The 16,241-nt window shown below is 64.0% G+C and overlaps 1 protein-coding gene across 1 annotated transcript in view; it reads right to left on the bottom strand.

The window, feature by feature from the left end:
- The window catches only part of LOC141737089 (retinal guanylyl cyclase 1-like), a 51,082-nt gene extending 36,884 nt beyond the window's left edge, over positions 1-14,198 (bottom strand). The window contains 8 exon segments of the mRNA XM_074571704.1: positions 3,255-3,335; positions 3,751-3,834; positions 4,157-4,276; positions 5,902-5,998; positions 6,152-6,236; positions 8,338-8,692; positions 10,408-10,709; positions 13,108-14,198. Coding sequence (XP_074427805.1) covers positions 3,255-3,335; positions 3,751-3,834; positions 4,157-4,276; positions 5,902-5,998; positions 6,152-6,236; positions 8,338-8,692; positions 10,408-10,709; positions 13,108-14,191 — 2,208 coding nt within the window. The 5' untranslated portion in view covers positions 14,192-14,198.
- Between the last annotated feature and the right edge of the window lie 2,043 nt (positions 14,199-16,241).

The following is a 16,241-nucleotide window of genomic DNA, read 5'->3' as shown; positions in this document are numbered from 1 at the left end:
CCCCATGGCCACCTATGGTCCCACATTGTCACCCCGTGGCCTGGTGTTGACCCCCATGGCCACCTGGGGTCCAGAATTTTCACCCCGTGGCCTGGTGTTGATCCCCATGGCCACCAATGGTCCCACATTGTCACCCCATGGCCTGGTGTTGACCCCCATGGCCACCTGGGGTCAAGAATTGTCCCCCCATGGCCAGACATTGTCCCCCCATGGCCTGGTGTTGACCCCCATGGCCACCAATGGTCCCACATTGTCCCCTCATGGCCTGACATTGTCCCACCATGGCCTGGTGTTGACCCCCGTGGCCACCTATGGTCCCACATTGTCACCCCATGGCCTGGTGTTGACCCCCGTGGCCACCAATGGTCCCACATTGTCACCCCATGGCCTGGTGTTGACCCCCATGGCCACCTGGGGTCAAGAATTGTCCCCCCATGGCCAGATATTGTCCCCCCATGGCCTGACATTGTCCCACCATGGCCTGGTGTTGACCCCCGTGGCCTCCTGGGGCCCAGAATTGTCACCCCATGGCCTGGTGTTGACCCCCCGTGGCCACCAATGGTCCCCCCATGGCTTGACATTGTCACCCCATGGCCTGGTGTTGACCCCCATGGCCACCTATGGTCCCACATTGTCACCCCGTGGCCTGGTGTTGACCCCCATGGCCACCTGGGGTCCAGAATTTTCACCCCGTGGCCTGGTGTTGATCCCCATGGCCACCAATGGTCCCACATTGTCACCCCATGGCCTGGTGTTGACCCCCATGGCCACCTGGGGTCAAGAATTGTCCCCCCATGGCCAGACATTGTCCCCCCATGGCCTGGTGTTGACCCCCGTGGCCACCAATGGTCCCGCATTGTCCCCTCATGGCCTGACATTGTCCCACCATGGCCTGGTGTTGACCCCCATGGCCACCAATGGTCCCACATTGTTCCCCCATGGCCTGGTGTTGACCCCCGTGGCCACCTATGGTCCCACATTGTCACCCCATGGCCTGGTGTTGACCCCCATGGCCACCTGGGGTCAAGAATTGTCCCCCCATGGCCAGACATTGTCCCCCCATGGCCTGGTGTTGACCCCCGTGGCCACCAATGGTCCCACATTGTCACCCCATGGCCTGGTGTTGACCCCCATGGCCACCTGGGGTCAAGAATTGTCCCCCCATGGCCAGACATTGTCCCCCCATGGCCTGGTGTTGACCCCCGTGGCCACCAATGGTCCCGCATTGTCCCCTCATGGCCTGACATTGTCCCCCCATGGCCTGGTGTTGACCCCCCCGTCGCCACCAATGGTCCCCCCATGGCTTGACATTGTCACCCCATGACCTGGTGTTGACCCCCATGGCCACCTGGGGTCCAGAATTGTCACCCTGTGGCCTGGTGTTGACCCCCGTGGCCACCTATGGTCCAGGACTGTCACCTCATGGCCTGACATTGTCCCACCATGGCGTGGTGTTGACCCCCCATGGCCACATATGGTCCAGGATTGTCCCCCCATGGCTTGACATTGTCACCCCATGGCCTGATGTTGACCCCCGTGGCCACCTATGGTCCAGAATTGTCACCTCATGGCCAGATATTGTCCCCCCATGGCCTGACATTGTCACCCCATGGCCTGGTGTTGACCCCCGTGGCCACCTATGGTCCCGCATTGTCCCCCCATGGCCAGACATTGTCACCCCATGGCCTGGTGTTGACCCCCGTGGCCACCTATGGTCCAGAATTCTCCCCTCAAGGCCTGGTGTTGAACCCCGTGGCCTCCTGGGGTCCAGAATTGTCCCCCCATGGCCTGACATTGTCCCCTCGTGGCCTGACATTGTCCCACCGTGGCCTGGTGTTGACCCCCACGGCCACCTATGGTCTTCCATTGTCCCCCATGACCCACCGTTGTCCCCATGGCCCATAATTGTCCCCCATGACCCAACGATGTCCCCCATGACCCAACGTTGTCCCCCACGACCCGGCGGTGTCCCCGTGACCCAGCGTTGACCCCCATGACCCATCATTGTCCCCATGTCCCAGCGTTGACCCCCATGGCCCAGCGTTGTCCCCCATGGCCCAACAATGTCCCCCATGACTCAACGTTGTCCCCCATGACCCAACATTGTCCCCGTGACCCAACGATGCCCCCCATGACCCAGCGTTGTCCCCCATGACCCAACATTGTCCCTCATGACCCAAAGTTGTCCCCATGACCCAACGGTGTCCCCACGACCCAACGATGTCCCCCACGACCCAGCGTTGTCCCCCATGACCCAACGGTGTCCCCCATGACCCAACATTGTCCCCCATGACCCAACATTGTCCCCCATGTCCCAGAGTTGTCCCCATGACCCAACGATGTCCCCCACGACCCAATGATGTCCCCCACGACCCAATGATGTCCCCCACGACCCAGCGTTGTCCCCCATGACCCAACGCTGTCCCCATGACCTAGTGATGTCCCCCATGACCCAGCCTTGTCCCCCATGACTCAACCTTGTCCCCCATGACTCAACGTTGTCCCTCATGACCCAACATTGTCCCTCATGACCCAACGTTGTCCCCATGACCCAACGGTGTCCCCCACGCCCCAATGATGTCCCCCACAACCCAGCGTTGTCCCCCATGACCCAACGATGTCCTCATGACCCAACATTGTCCCCCACGCCCCAACGATGTCCCCCATGACCCAGCGTTGTCCCCATCACCCAACGTTGTCCCCATCACCCAACGGTGTCCCCATGACCCAACGGTGTCCCCCACGCCCCAACGATGTCCCCCATGACCCAGCGTTGTCCCCCATGACCCAACGTTGTCCCCATAACCCAATGGTGTCCCCCACGCCCCAACGATGTCCCCCATGACCCAGCGTTGTCCCCCATGACCCAACGTTGTCCCCCATGACCCAACATTGTCCCTCATGACCCAACGGTGTCCCCCATGACCCAGCGTTGTCCCCCATGACCCAACGATGTCCCCCATGACCCAACATTGTCCCCCACGCCCCAACGATGTCCCCCACGCCCCAACAGTGTCCCCCACGCCCCAACGATGTCCCCCATGACCCAGCGTTGTCCCCCATGACCCAACGATGTCCCCATGACCCAACATTGTCCCTCATGACCCAACGATGTCCCCCACGCCCCAACGATGTCCCCCATGACCCAGCGTTGTCCCTCATGACCCAGCGTTGTCCCCCATGACCCACCGGTGTCCCCCACGCCCCAACGATGTCCCCCACGCCCCGGCGGCGTCCCCCACGCCCCCCCTCACCTTGCAGAAGGCCAACTTGGTGGCGGGTTTCACCTCGCCGTGCTGGTCTCCGGGGAACCTCTTCAGCCAGACCCAGTCGCCCTGGGGGGGGGTAACGGACAAAGCGGGTGAGATCTGAGCCCCCCCCCCAACGCAACACCCCCTCCCCCTCCCCCCCTCCCCTCAATCCCCAGGGGGATGGACCCCCCCCCACCCCAAGATGGCGGGGACGTGCAAGGACACCAGTTGGGGGGGGGGGGGGGGAAGGGGACACGCACACACACACTCACTCTTCGTGTGTGTCCCCCCCCCACCCCCCCCCTCAACCCAACGCACCCCCCCCCCCCCCCAAAACAACGCGAAGAACCTCCACCCGCTCCCTCCGAAAGGCGCCGTGGGGTGGGGAGACGCGGGGGGAGAGAGGTCTGGGGGTGGGGGGGGAACACAAGGGATGGAGGGTTTTTTTTTTGGGGGGGGGTGGGGGGGGTGGGGACACACGACACCCCCACGGACTTACCTGCACGGAGGCGACAAGGCCCTGCTGGTTAAACAAAAGGAGGAGGAGGGGGAGGTGGCCATTGCCCTTCGGGTTTTCGGCTCCCTGCGGGAAAGTTGGGGGGTCGCGGGGGGGGGGTCGGGGTCAATCGTTGGCGACCCCCCCCCCAAAAGGCACATCCATCCGCCCCGGCGGGGGGGGGTTGTTTAAATGGGGGGGGTTGGAGTAGGGGGGGGACACGCACACGCATGGGTGTCTCCCCGCGGAGGTGGCCTTGCCTTGTCGCCCCCGGTGGTGGTGGGGGGGGGGGGGGGTTGGGGGGGTGATGGGTGGGGGGGGGGGGTGTGAGGTGGGGGAGGGTGTTGTCGGGGACAGGCACACACGCACAAAGAGGGGGGGGGGACGCGGGGGCGAAGGGCCGCGGTACCTCAGCGATGGCCACGTTGGTGGCGTCGGGGGGGGCGGCGGCGGCGGCGGCGACGCTCTTGAGGCTCTTGGCGTCCCCCCCACCGCTGCGACCGGCCAGGCTGGAACGGCTGCCGTCCACCTGCCGGGGGGGACACACACACACACACACACGCGTGGGGACACGGCGTCACGGGGGGTGGAGAGGGACACGGGTCACCTCACGGGGACACGCGTCGCCCATGGGGACACACGTCACCCATGGGGACCCACCAGCCCGTGGGTCTTCTCCCGGGGTAGAGGCGGGACCTGGGACACACCTCAGGCCATGGGGACGTGTCACCCATGGGGACACGTCGTCCATCAGGACACATGTCACCCATGGGGACACATCACCCCTGGGGACACAAATCATCCGTGGGGACACACGTCACCCATGGGGACCCACCAGCCCATGGATCTCCTCCCAGGGTAGAGCTGGGACCTGGGACCCACCTCAGGCCATGGGGACGTGTCACCCATGGGGACACGTCGCCCATCAGGACACACGTCACCCACGGGGACACGTCATCCATGGGGACACACGTCACCCATGGGGACACGTCACCCATGGGGACCCACCAGCCCATGGGTCTTCTCCCAGGGTGGAGCTGGGACCTGGGACACACCTCAGGCCATGGGCACGTGTCACCCATGGGGACACACACCACCCACAGGGACACACGTCACCCATGGGGACACACATCATCCATGGGGACCCACCAGTCCACGGATCTTCTCCCAGGGTGGAGCTGGGACCTGGGACACACCTCAGGCCATGGGGACGTGTCACCCCCGGAGACACGTGTCACCCATGGGGACACATCGCCCATCAGGACACACGTCACCCACGGGGACACGTCATCCATGGGGACCCACGTCACCCATGGGGACACACATCATCCATGGGGCCCCACCAGCCCGTGGATCTTCTCCCAGGGTGGAGCTGGGACCTGGGACCCACCTCAGGCCATGGGGACGTGTCACCCCCAGAGACACGTGTCACCCATGGGGACATGTCGCCCATCAGGACACACGTCACCCACGGGGACCCACCAGCCCATGGGTCTTCTCCCAGGGTAGAGCTGGGACCTGGGACACACCTCAGGCCATGGGGATGTGTCACCCATGGGGACACACATCACCCACGGGGACACACGTCACCCATGGGGACACGTTGCCCATCAGGACACACGTCACCCATGGAGACACGTCACCCATGGGGACCCACCAGCCCATGGATCTTCTCCCAGGGTAGAGCTGGGACCCACCTCAGGCCATGGGGACGTGTCACCCCTGGAGACACGTGTCACCCATGGGGACACATCGCCCACCAGGACACACACCACCCCTGGGGACATGTCACCCACGAGGACCCACCAGCCCATGGATCTTCTCCCAGGGTAGAGGCGGGACCTGGGACCCACCTCAGGCCACGGGGACATGTCACCCCTGGAAACACGTGTCACCCATGGGGACATGTCACCCATCAGGACACACACCACCCATGGGGGGACACACACCACCCATGGGGGGGACACACATCACCCCTGGGGTCCCACCAGCCCACGCTTCTCCTCCCAAGGCCGAGGCTGACCACGGCACAGGCCCCAGGATCTCCTTCCCAGCCACCTCGGGGACCACCAAGTCCCCGAGCCAAGGCGGCCACCACCAGCCAGGGTCGTGTGTGTGTCCCCCCCTGTCCCCGTCCCCGTCCCCGTCCCTCACCCGCCTGCTGCTCTGGGTGTTGATGAAGGTCAAGTCGTCCATGGTGAGGATGATCTTGTTGGGTCCCTTCATCAGCTGGGCCTGCTGGACGCGGCGCCTGCAGGGAGGGGACACGGAAGCCGCTGAGGTGGCTCCTCAGGGGACCCTCGCCCTTCCCCCCACCCCCCAGATCCGTCGTCATCCTCGTCCCGTGTCCCACCTTCCAGCCCCCCCCGCGCCCCACGGCGCCCCGTGAGGTGGTGGCACCCACCTGATGAAGCAGGCGAGGGCGGCCCCGGCCGCGATGAGGGTGGAGATGAGGAGGAACATGAGGAGGACGAAGGTGGCGTCCACCCCTGGGGAGGAGAGAGGAAGGGGGTGACGGGGTGGCGTGGACCTGAGGAGCCACCCAGGGCGGGGTGCCGCGGTCCCCGCCGATTCCGTGGCCACCTATGGCTGCTTGTGGCCATGGAGGCCCACCATGGTCACCTACGGTCAGTCCTGGCCACCTATGGCTGCTTATGGTGATGGAGGCCCACCATGGTCATCTATGGTCAGTCCTGGCCACCTATGGCTGCTTATGGTGATGGAGGCCCACCATGGTCATCTATGGTCAGTCCTGGCCACCTATGGCTGCTTCTGGCCGTGGAGGCCCACCATGGTCACCTACGGTCATTCATGGTGATGGAGGCCCACCATGGTCACCTGTGGCCATCTATGGTCAGTCCTGGCCACCTATGGCTGCTTATGGCCTTGGAGGCCCACCATGGTCACCTACAGTCGGTCCTGGCCACCTATGGCGATGGATGCCCACCATGGTCACCTGTGGTCATCTATGGTCACTCCTGGCCACCTATGGCTGCTTATGGCCATGGAGGCCCACCATGGTCACCTATGGTCAGCCATGGCCACCTATGGCTGCTTATGGCCATGGAGGCCCACCATGGTCACCTACAGTCGGTCCTGGCCACCTATGGTGATGGATGCCCACCATGGTCACCTGTGGCCATCTATGGTCACTCCTGGCCACCTATGGCTGCTTATGGCGATGGAGGCCCACCATGGTCACCTAGGGTCAGCCATGGCCACCTATGGCTACCTATGGTGATGGATGCCCACCATGGTCACCTACAGTCAGCCATGGTCACCTACAGTCAGCCATAGTCTCACCTATGGCTACCTATGGTGATGGAGGCCCACCATGGTCACCTGCGGCCATCTATGGTCAGTCTTGACCACCTATGGCAACCTACGTCCATAAATGACTGTAGGTGACCATGGTGGGCATCCATGGCCACCTGTGGCTGCTTATGGGGATGGAGGCCCACCATGGTCACCTATGGTCAGTCCTGGCCACCTATGGCTGCTTCTGGCCATGGAGGCCCACCATGGTCACCTACGGTCACCTATGGTCATGGATGCCCACCATGGTCACCTGCGGCCATCTGTGGTCAGTCTTGACCACCTATGGCAACCTATGGCCATGAATGACCATAAGTGACCATGGTGGGCATCCCTGGCCATCTATGGCTGCTTATGGGGATGGAGGCCCACCAGGGATAGAGGGATGGAGGGATGGAGGGATGGAGGGAGGGAGGGAGGGATGGAGGCCCACCAGGGATGGAGGGATGGAGGGATAGATGGATGGAGGGATGGAGGGATGGAGGGATGGATGGAGGGATAGATGGATGGAGGGATGGAGGGATGGAGGGATGGAGGGAGGGATGGAGGGAGGGATGGATGGAGGGATGGAGGGATGGAGGGATGGAGGGATGGAGGGAGGGATGGAGGGATGGAGGGATGGAGGGATGGAGGGAGGGATGGAGGGATGGAGGGATGGAGGGATGGAGGGAGGGATGGAGGGATGGAGGGATGGAGGGATGGAGGGATGGATGGAGGGATGGAGGGAGGGATGGAGGCCCACCAGGGATGGAGGGATGGATGGATGGATGGATGGATGGATGGATGGATGGATGGAGGGATGGAGGGATGGAGGCCCACCAGGGATGGAGGGATGGAGGGATGGATGGAGGGATGGAGGAAGGGATGGAGGGATGGATGGAGGCCCACCAGGGATAGAGGGATGGAGGGATGGAGGGATGGAGGGATGGAGGCCCACCAGGGATGGAGGGATGGATGGATGGATGGATGGAGGGATGGAGGGATGGAGGGATGGAGGGATGGAGGGATGGAGGGATGGAGGGAGGGATGGAGGGATGGAGGGATGGATGGAGGGATGGATGGAGGCCCACCAGGGATGGAGGGATGGAGGGATGGAGGGATGGAGGCCCACCAGGGATGGAGGGAGGGATGGACGGAGGGATGGGTGGGTGGATGGGTGGCCATCCCAGCTACGCCTACGGGTCCTGCTGCTCTCGCACGTGGTGGCCGGACCGACGGAGAGAGGTGGTGGCGGGGGAGGGGGTGGGGGGAAGGTCCGCGGCGTTGTCCCCTCACCCCCGTTGCAGATGGAGCCCGACTCAAACCAGCAGCCGGCGTCGGTGCCGGGACTGGAACCGTGTGGCCAGTGGACGCTGTAACCGCGGTAGCCCAAGCCCTTGGTGCCCGGCTCCAAGCCGTAGACGGGCCACAACCGGTCGCTTTTGCCGTCCGTGTCCAAGACCACGTAAGGGACGGTGACGTCCCCTTCCTGGGTGACGGAGAAGGCCTGGCAGAAGCCCTCCATCCGGAAGTCGCGGGCGTGGTCGGCCACGCTGGTGCCCATCACCCAACGGCCCGTTCTCCGGGTGGCCTCCACCGCCTCGGCCAAGAAGTAGATGGAGTTGTAGATGGTGGCGAAGAGGGGGTGGACCTGGCGGGGGGGGGGGGGGGGGGGGGGTTGGGGGGGGGAAGAAGAGGTGTCAAGGTGGGGCGCCACCAGCAGCTCCAGGGAGCTCCTTGGAGGTGCCTCCAAACCCCACGGAGGTGCCTCCGACCCCTGGAGGTGACCCCAACCCCATGGAGATGCCTCCAAGCCCCATGGAGATGCTTCCTAACCCCCATGAGGTGCCTCCAACCCCTGGAGGCACCTCCCAACCCCCTGGAGATGCCTCCAACCCCTTGGAGGTGCCTCCAACCCCCTGGAGATGCCTCCAACCCCCATGGAGGTGCCTCCAACCCCCATGGAGGTGACCCCAACCCCATGGAGATGCTTCCCAACCCCTATGGAGGCGCCTCCCAACGCCATGGGAGTACCTCCCAACCCCCATGAGGTGCCCCCAACCCCATGGAGATGCCCCCAAACCCCTGGAGTTGCCTCCAACCCCTTGGAGGTGCCCCCAACCCCATGGAGATGCTTCGCAACCCCATGGAGATGCCTCCCAACCCCCTGGAGATGCCTCCAACCCCTTGGAGATGCCTCCCACCCCCATGGAGGTGCCTCCCAACCCCCTGGAGATGCCTCCCAACCCCATGGAGATGCCTCCAACCCCTTGGAGATGCCTCCCAACCCCCTGGAGATGCCTCCCAACCCCATGGAGATGCCTCCAACCCCTTGGAGGTGCCTCCCACCCCCATGGAGGTGCCTCCCACCCCCATGGAGATGCCTCCAACCCCTTGGAGGTGCCTCCCACCCCCATGGAGGTGCCTCCCAACCCCATGGAGATGCCTCCCAACCCCATGGAGATGCCTCCAACCCCTTGGAGGTGCCTCCCACCCCCATGGAGGTGCCTCCCAACCCCCTGGAGATGCCTCCAACCCCTTGGAGGTGCCTCCCAACCCCATGGAGATGCCTCCAACCCCTTGGAGGTGCCTCCACCCCCTTGGACGTGCCTCCCACCCCCATGGAGGTGCCTCCCAACCCCATGGAGATGCCTCCAACCCCTTGGAGGTGCCTCCCAACCCCCTGGAGATGCCTCCCAACCCCATGGAGATGCCTCCAGCCCCTTGGAGGTGCCTCCCACCCCCATGGAGGTGCCTCCCAACCCCCTGGAGATGCCTCCCAACCCCATGGAGATGCCTCCAACCCCTTGGGGGTGCCTCCCACCCCCATGGAGGTGCCTCCCAACCCCCTGGAGATGCCTCCCAACCCCCTGGAGATGCCTCCAACCCCATGGAGGTGCCTCCCAACCCCCTGGAGATGCCTCCAACCCCTTGGAGGTGCCTCCCACCCCCATGCAGGTGCCTCCCAACCCCCTGGAGATGCCTCCAGCCCCCTGGCGATCCCTCCACCCCCTTGCAGGTGCTTCCAACCCCCATGCAGGTGCCTCCCAACCCCCTGGAGATGCCTCCAGCCCCCTGGCGATCCCTCCACCCCCTTGCAGGTGCTTCCAACCCCCTGGAGATGCCTCCAGCCCCTTGGAGGTGCCTCCCACCCCCATGGAGGTGCCTCCCAACCCCCTGGAGATGCCTCCCAACCCCCTGGAGATGCCTCCAGCCCCCTGGCGATCCCTCCACCCCCTTGCAGGTGCTTCCAACCCCCATGGAGGTGCCTCCCAACCCCCTGGAGATGCCTCCAACCCCTTGGAGGTGCCTCCCAACCCCCATGGAGGTGCCTCCCAACCCCCTGGAGATGCCTCCCAAGCCTACCTGTGTGGGGTCGATGTACGCGGGGATCTCGTAGGCCTCCTTGGCCTGCTGCAGGGCCTCCTGGAAGGTGACCTCGGGCGAGTCGATGGTGACGGTGAGGACAGCGTCGTAGGCCAGGCGCAGCTTGGTGTTGTTGGCCAGGACAGGGTAGGGCACGCGGTGGTAGGGCAGGGGGAAGGTGAGGGCGTCGTAGGGGATGAAGACGTAGGTGCCGTCGGTCATGCCCATGTCCTCGGCCTTCTCCAGGAGCACCCGTTGCTCCTCGCCGCCCAGCAGCACCGAGTGCATGCACATCACCACCACTGCCGGGGGGGCGGGGGGGGGACACACACGACACGGGCACGTCACGGTGGGGACAACCCCGTCCACCTCCACCACCCCGCGCCTGCCGGACCTCCTCGGCCAACCCGCAGCTGGCCTGCGGGTGGACCTTCTCCATCCGGGCCCAGCCCGCTCCTATCTCCACCCAGCCACCTCCAGCCTTTCTTCGCCGCCTCCGTCTCCGTCCATCCTTCCTCTGTCCAGACATGGCCACCATCTCCATCCATCCATCCATGGCCACCATCTCCATCCATCCATCCATGGCCACCATCTCCATCCATCCGTGGCCACCATCTCCATCCATCCATCCATGGCCACCATCTCCATCTATCCGTGGCCACCATCTCCATCCATCCATCCGTGACCACCATCTCCATCCCTCCATGGCCACCACCTCCATCCATCCATGCCCACCATCTCCATCCATCCATCCATGGCCACCATCTTCATCCATCCGTGGCCACCATCTCCATCCATCCATCCATGGCCACCATCTCCATCCATCCGTGGCCACCATCTCCATCCATCCTTCATCTCCCATCTCCATCCATCCATCCATGGCCACCATCTCCATCCATCCTTCCTCTCCCATCTCCATCCATCCATCCATGGCCACCATCTCCACCCATCCTTCCTCTCCCATCTCCATCCATCCATCCATGGCCACCATCTCCATCCATCCTTCCTCTCCCATCTCCATCCATCCATCCATGGCCACCATCTCCACCCATCCTTCCTCTCCCATCTCCATCCATCCATCCGTGGCCACCATCTCCATCCATCCATCCATGGCCACCATCTCCATCCATCCTTCCTCTCCCATCTCCATCCGTCCATCCATGGCCACCATCTCCATCCATCCTTCCTCTCCCATCTCCATCCATCCATCCATGGCCACCATCTCCATCCATCCTTCCTCTCCCATCTCCATCCATCCATCCATGGCCACCATCTCCATCCATCCTTCCTCTCCCATCTCCATCCATCCATCCATGGCCACCATCTCCATCCATCTGTGACCACCATCTCCATCCATCCATCCGTGGCCACCATCTCCACCCATCCTTCCTCTCCCATCTCCATCCATCCATCCATGGCCACCATCTCCATCCATCCTTCCTCTCCCATCTCCACCCATCCATCCGTGGCCACCATCTCCATACTTCCATGGCCACCATCTCCATCCATCCATCCATGGCCACCATCTCCATCCATCCTTCATCTCCCATCTCCATCCATCCATCCGTGGCCACCATCTCCATCCATCCGTGGCCACCATCTCCATCCATCCTTCATCTCCCATCTCCATCCATCCATCCATGGCCACCATCTCCACCCATCCTTCCTCTCCCATCTCCATCCATCCATCCATGGCCACCATCTCCATCCATCCTTCCTCTCCCATCTCCATCCATCCATCCATGGCCACCATCTCCATCCATCCGTGGCCACCATCTCCATCCATCCATCCATGGCCACCATCTCCATCCATCCATGCCCACCATCTCCATCCATCCATCCATGGCCACCATCTTCATCCATCCGTGGCCACCATCTCCATCCATCCATCCATGGCCACCATCTCCATCCATCCGTGGCCACCATCTCCATCCATCCTTCATCTCCCATCTCCATCCATCCATCCATGGCCACCATCTCCATCCATCCTTCATCTCCCATCTCCATCCATCCATCCGTGGCCACCAACTCCATCCATCCATGGCCACCATCTCCATCCATCCTTCATCTCCCATCTCCACCCATCCATCCGTGGCCACCATCTCCATACTTCCATGGCCACCATCTCCATCCATCCATCCATGGCCACCATCTCCATCCATCCTTCCTCTCCCATCTCCATCCATCCATCCATGGCCACCATCTCCACCCATCCTTCATCTCCCATCTCCATCCATCCATCCGTGGCCACCATCTCCATCCATCCATCCATGGCCACCATCTCCATCCATCCTTCCTCTCCCATCTCCATCCATCCATCCATGGCCACCATCTCCATCCATCTGTGACCACCATCTCCATCCATCCATCCATGGCCACCATCTCCATCCATCCTTCCTCTCCCATCTCCATCCATCCATGGCCACCATCTCCATACTTCCATGGCCACCATCTCCATCCATCCATGGCCACCATCTCCATCCATGACCACCATCTCCATCCACCCTTCCTCCTTCCTCCATCCCTCCATGCCCACCATCTCCACCCATCCTTCCTCTCCCATCTCCATCCATCCATCCATGGCCACCGTCTCCGTCCATCCGTGGCCACCATCTCCGTCCATCCTCCATCCCTCCATGGCCACCACCTCCACCCGTCCCTTCCCCTCCCACCTCCATCCCTCCGGCCCCACCCCGTTACCTCGGACGCCGTCAGCCCTCTGCACCCTCCTCAGAGCCTCCCGGGCCTCTTCCTCCTCCGTCCCGACGGTGGTGACCACGGTGACGGGCAGACCCCGAGCCCGGAGGTCCTGGGCCAAACCCTGCCCCACTTCGCGCCAGAGGTCCTGTGGGGCGGAGAGCACGGCCACGTGGGCCCACCGGAAGAAACGGAGGACGGAATGAAGCACCCCGGCGGGTTCCGGCATGGGGGTCACCAAGGTGTCCAACCCTTCCCCGTCTCCCAAACAAGCCCAAGAGACCAAAGGCTTGTTCCAAGCGGCCGCCAGTAGCCCGGCTGCCCCACAGGTAGCCGGATTGAGGGGTCCCACCAAACCGGTGGCGTAACGCTCGGCGTTGAGGAGTCCCGTCACCCCCTGGGGGGTGCGACAAGCCTCGGCCAACACCACGGCGTCCCACCAGTAACCTTCGTTGAGGGTGGGGTCCCGGTTGAGCCGGGTGACGGCCAAACGAGAGGCCACCTCGGGCAAAGCCCGGGCCAGGAGGGGGTCGCAGGTCCAAGGCCCCATCACCCCCACCTTGAAGGTGGCCCCTTGGGTGGGGGGGGGGGTGGAGGAGGAGGAGGAGGAGGAGGGGAAGGAGGAGGAGGAAGAGGAGGTGGGGAGGCCACCGGGGGTGGTGGGAGAGGCGGAGGAGGAAGGTGGTGGGGACGGCGCCGGGGTGGGAGGGGACGGTTCGGGAGACGCCACCGCCGTGGGAGGTGCCACCACCGAGGGAAGCGCCATCGTGGGAGATGCCACCGCTTTGGGTGACACCGTGGCTGTGGGAGGTGCCACCACCCTGGGAGATGCCACCACTGCGGGAGGTGCCATCGTGGGAGATGCCATCACAGGAGGTGCCATCGTGGGAGACGCCACTGCTTTGGGTGACACCGTGGCTGGGGGAGGTGCCACCACCCTGGGAGATGCCACCACTGGAGATGCCACCACCGAGGGAAGCGCCATCGTGGGAGATGCCACCGCTTTGGGTGACACCGTGGCTGTGGGAGGTGCCACCACCCTGGGAGATGCCACCACTGGAGATGCCACCACCAAGGGAAGCGCCATCGTGGGAGATGCCACCGCTTTGGGTGACACCGTGGCTGTGGGAGGTGCCACCACCCTGGGAGATGCCACCACTGGAGATGCCACCACCGAGGGAAGCGCCATCGTGGGAGATGCCACCGCTTTGGGTGACACCGTGGCTGTGGGAGGTGCCACCACCCTGGGAGATGCCACCACTGGAGATGCCACCACTGCGGGAGGTGCCATTGTGGGAGATGCCATCACAGGAGGTGCCATCGTGGGAGACGCCACTGCTTTGGGTGACACCGTGGGTGTGGGAGATGCCACCACCGTAGGAGATGCCACCACCGTGAGAGATGCCATCATGGGAGATGCCACCGTGGGAGGTGCCATCGTGGGAGATGCCACTGCTTTGGGGGACACCGTGGCTGTGGGAGGTGCCACCACCATGGGAGATGCCACCACCATGGGAGGTGCCATCGTGGGAGATGCCACTGCTTTGGGGGACACCGTGGCTGTGGGAGGTGCCACCACCATGGGAGGTGCCATCGTGGGAGATGCCACTGCTTTGGGGGACACCGTGGCTGTGGGAGGTGCCACCACCATGGGAGATGCCACCACCATGGGAGGTGCCATCGTGGGAGATGCCACTGCTTTGGGTGACACCGTGGCTGTGGGAGGTGCCACCACTGGAGATGCCACCACTGAAGATGCCACTGTGAGAGGTGCCGTCGTGGGAGACGCCGCTGGTTGGGGTGACACCACGGCTGCGGGAGATGTCACCAAGGCGGGAGATGTCACTGTTCTGGGAGATGCCACCACCACGGGATGTGCTACCGGCGTGGGAGATGCCACCAGCCTGGGAGGTGGCGTTAAGGGAGGTGCCACCATCAGAGGAGATGCCGTCACGGGAGATGCCACCGCTGTGGGAGACGCCACCACCGTGGGAGATGCCACCACTGGGGGAGGTGGTGTCATGGGAGATGCCACCACCATGGGAGATGCCACCACCGTGGGAGATGCCACCACCGTGGGAGATGTCACTCTTCTGGGCGATGCCACCACCATGGGAGATGCCACCACTGGGAGAGACGCTGTCATGGGAGATGCCACCACCATGGGAGATGCCACCACCGTGGGAGATGCCACCACCGTGGGAGATGTCACTCTTCTGGGCGATGCCACCACCATGGGAGATGCCACCACTGGGGGAGATGCCGTCGTGGGAGATGCCACCGCCATGGGAGATGTCACTCTTCTGGCCGATGCCATCACCACGGGAGATGCCACCACCATGGGTGCTACTGTCACGGGAGACGTCCCCACCGTGGGAGACGTCACGGCAGGAGATGCCACCGTGGGAGACGTCGTGGCGGGTGATGCCACCGTGGGAGATGTCACGGCGGGTGATGCCACCGCAGCAAAAGTCATCGCGGGAGACGCCACCGGGGAAGGTGCCACCGGGGGCGATGTCCCCAGGGGTGCCACCGCCGGGGAAGAAGAAGCCACCGCGGGACCTCATGGTCGGGCGGGGGTTGGGGGACGGGGTTGGTTTTTTTTGGGGGGTGGGGGTGGGGGTGGGGGGGGGTGTCCTCAGGCCCTGGGGGGCGGCGGCGGGAGACGCGGAGGGGCCGCGGTGGGGCGCGGAGGTGCCACCATGGTGAGGTGAGGACTTGGGGGTCCGAAGGGTCGAGGGGGGGGGTCACCACCTGTGAGAGAAAGAGGGGGGGGGGGGGGGTTAGAATTGGGGGGGGGGCGGGGGGAGGGTCCCAGACACCCAGATCCTTGGCGGGGGGGGGGGGGGGGGGGGGGGGCAGATATATGGGTCCCTGGGTGTGGGGGGGTCCCAGACATGTAAGTTTTGGGGTCGGGGGGGGGTCCCAGACACCCAGGTCCTTGGGTGGGGGGGTCCCACACGTAGGTTTTGGGGTGGGGGGGTCCCAGATATATGGGTCCCTGGGTGGGGGGGTCCCAGACACTGAGGTTTTGGGGTGGGGGGGTCTCTGGGTGGGGGGGGGTCCCTGACACCCAGGTCCTTGGGGGGGGGGGCCCCAGATATATGGGTCCTTGGGTGGGGGGGTCCCGGACACCG

The sequence above is a fragment of the Larus michahellis genome, unplaced genomic scaffold, assembly GCF_964199755.1.
Source record: "Larus michahellis unplaced genomic scaffold, bLarMic1.1 SCAFFOLD_408, whole genome shotgun sequence".
Classification (NCBI taxonomy): Eukaryota; Metazoa; Chordata; class Aves; order Charadriiformes; family Laridae; genus Larus; species Larus michahellis.
This window is presented reverse-complemented; position numbering and strand designations above follow the sequence as displayed.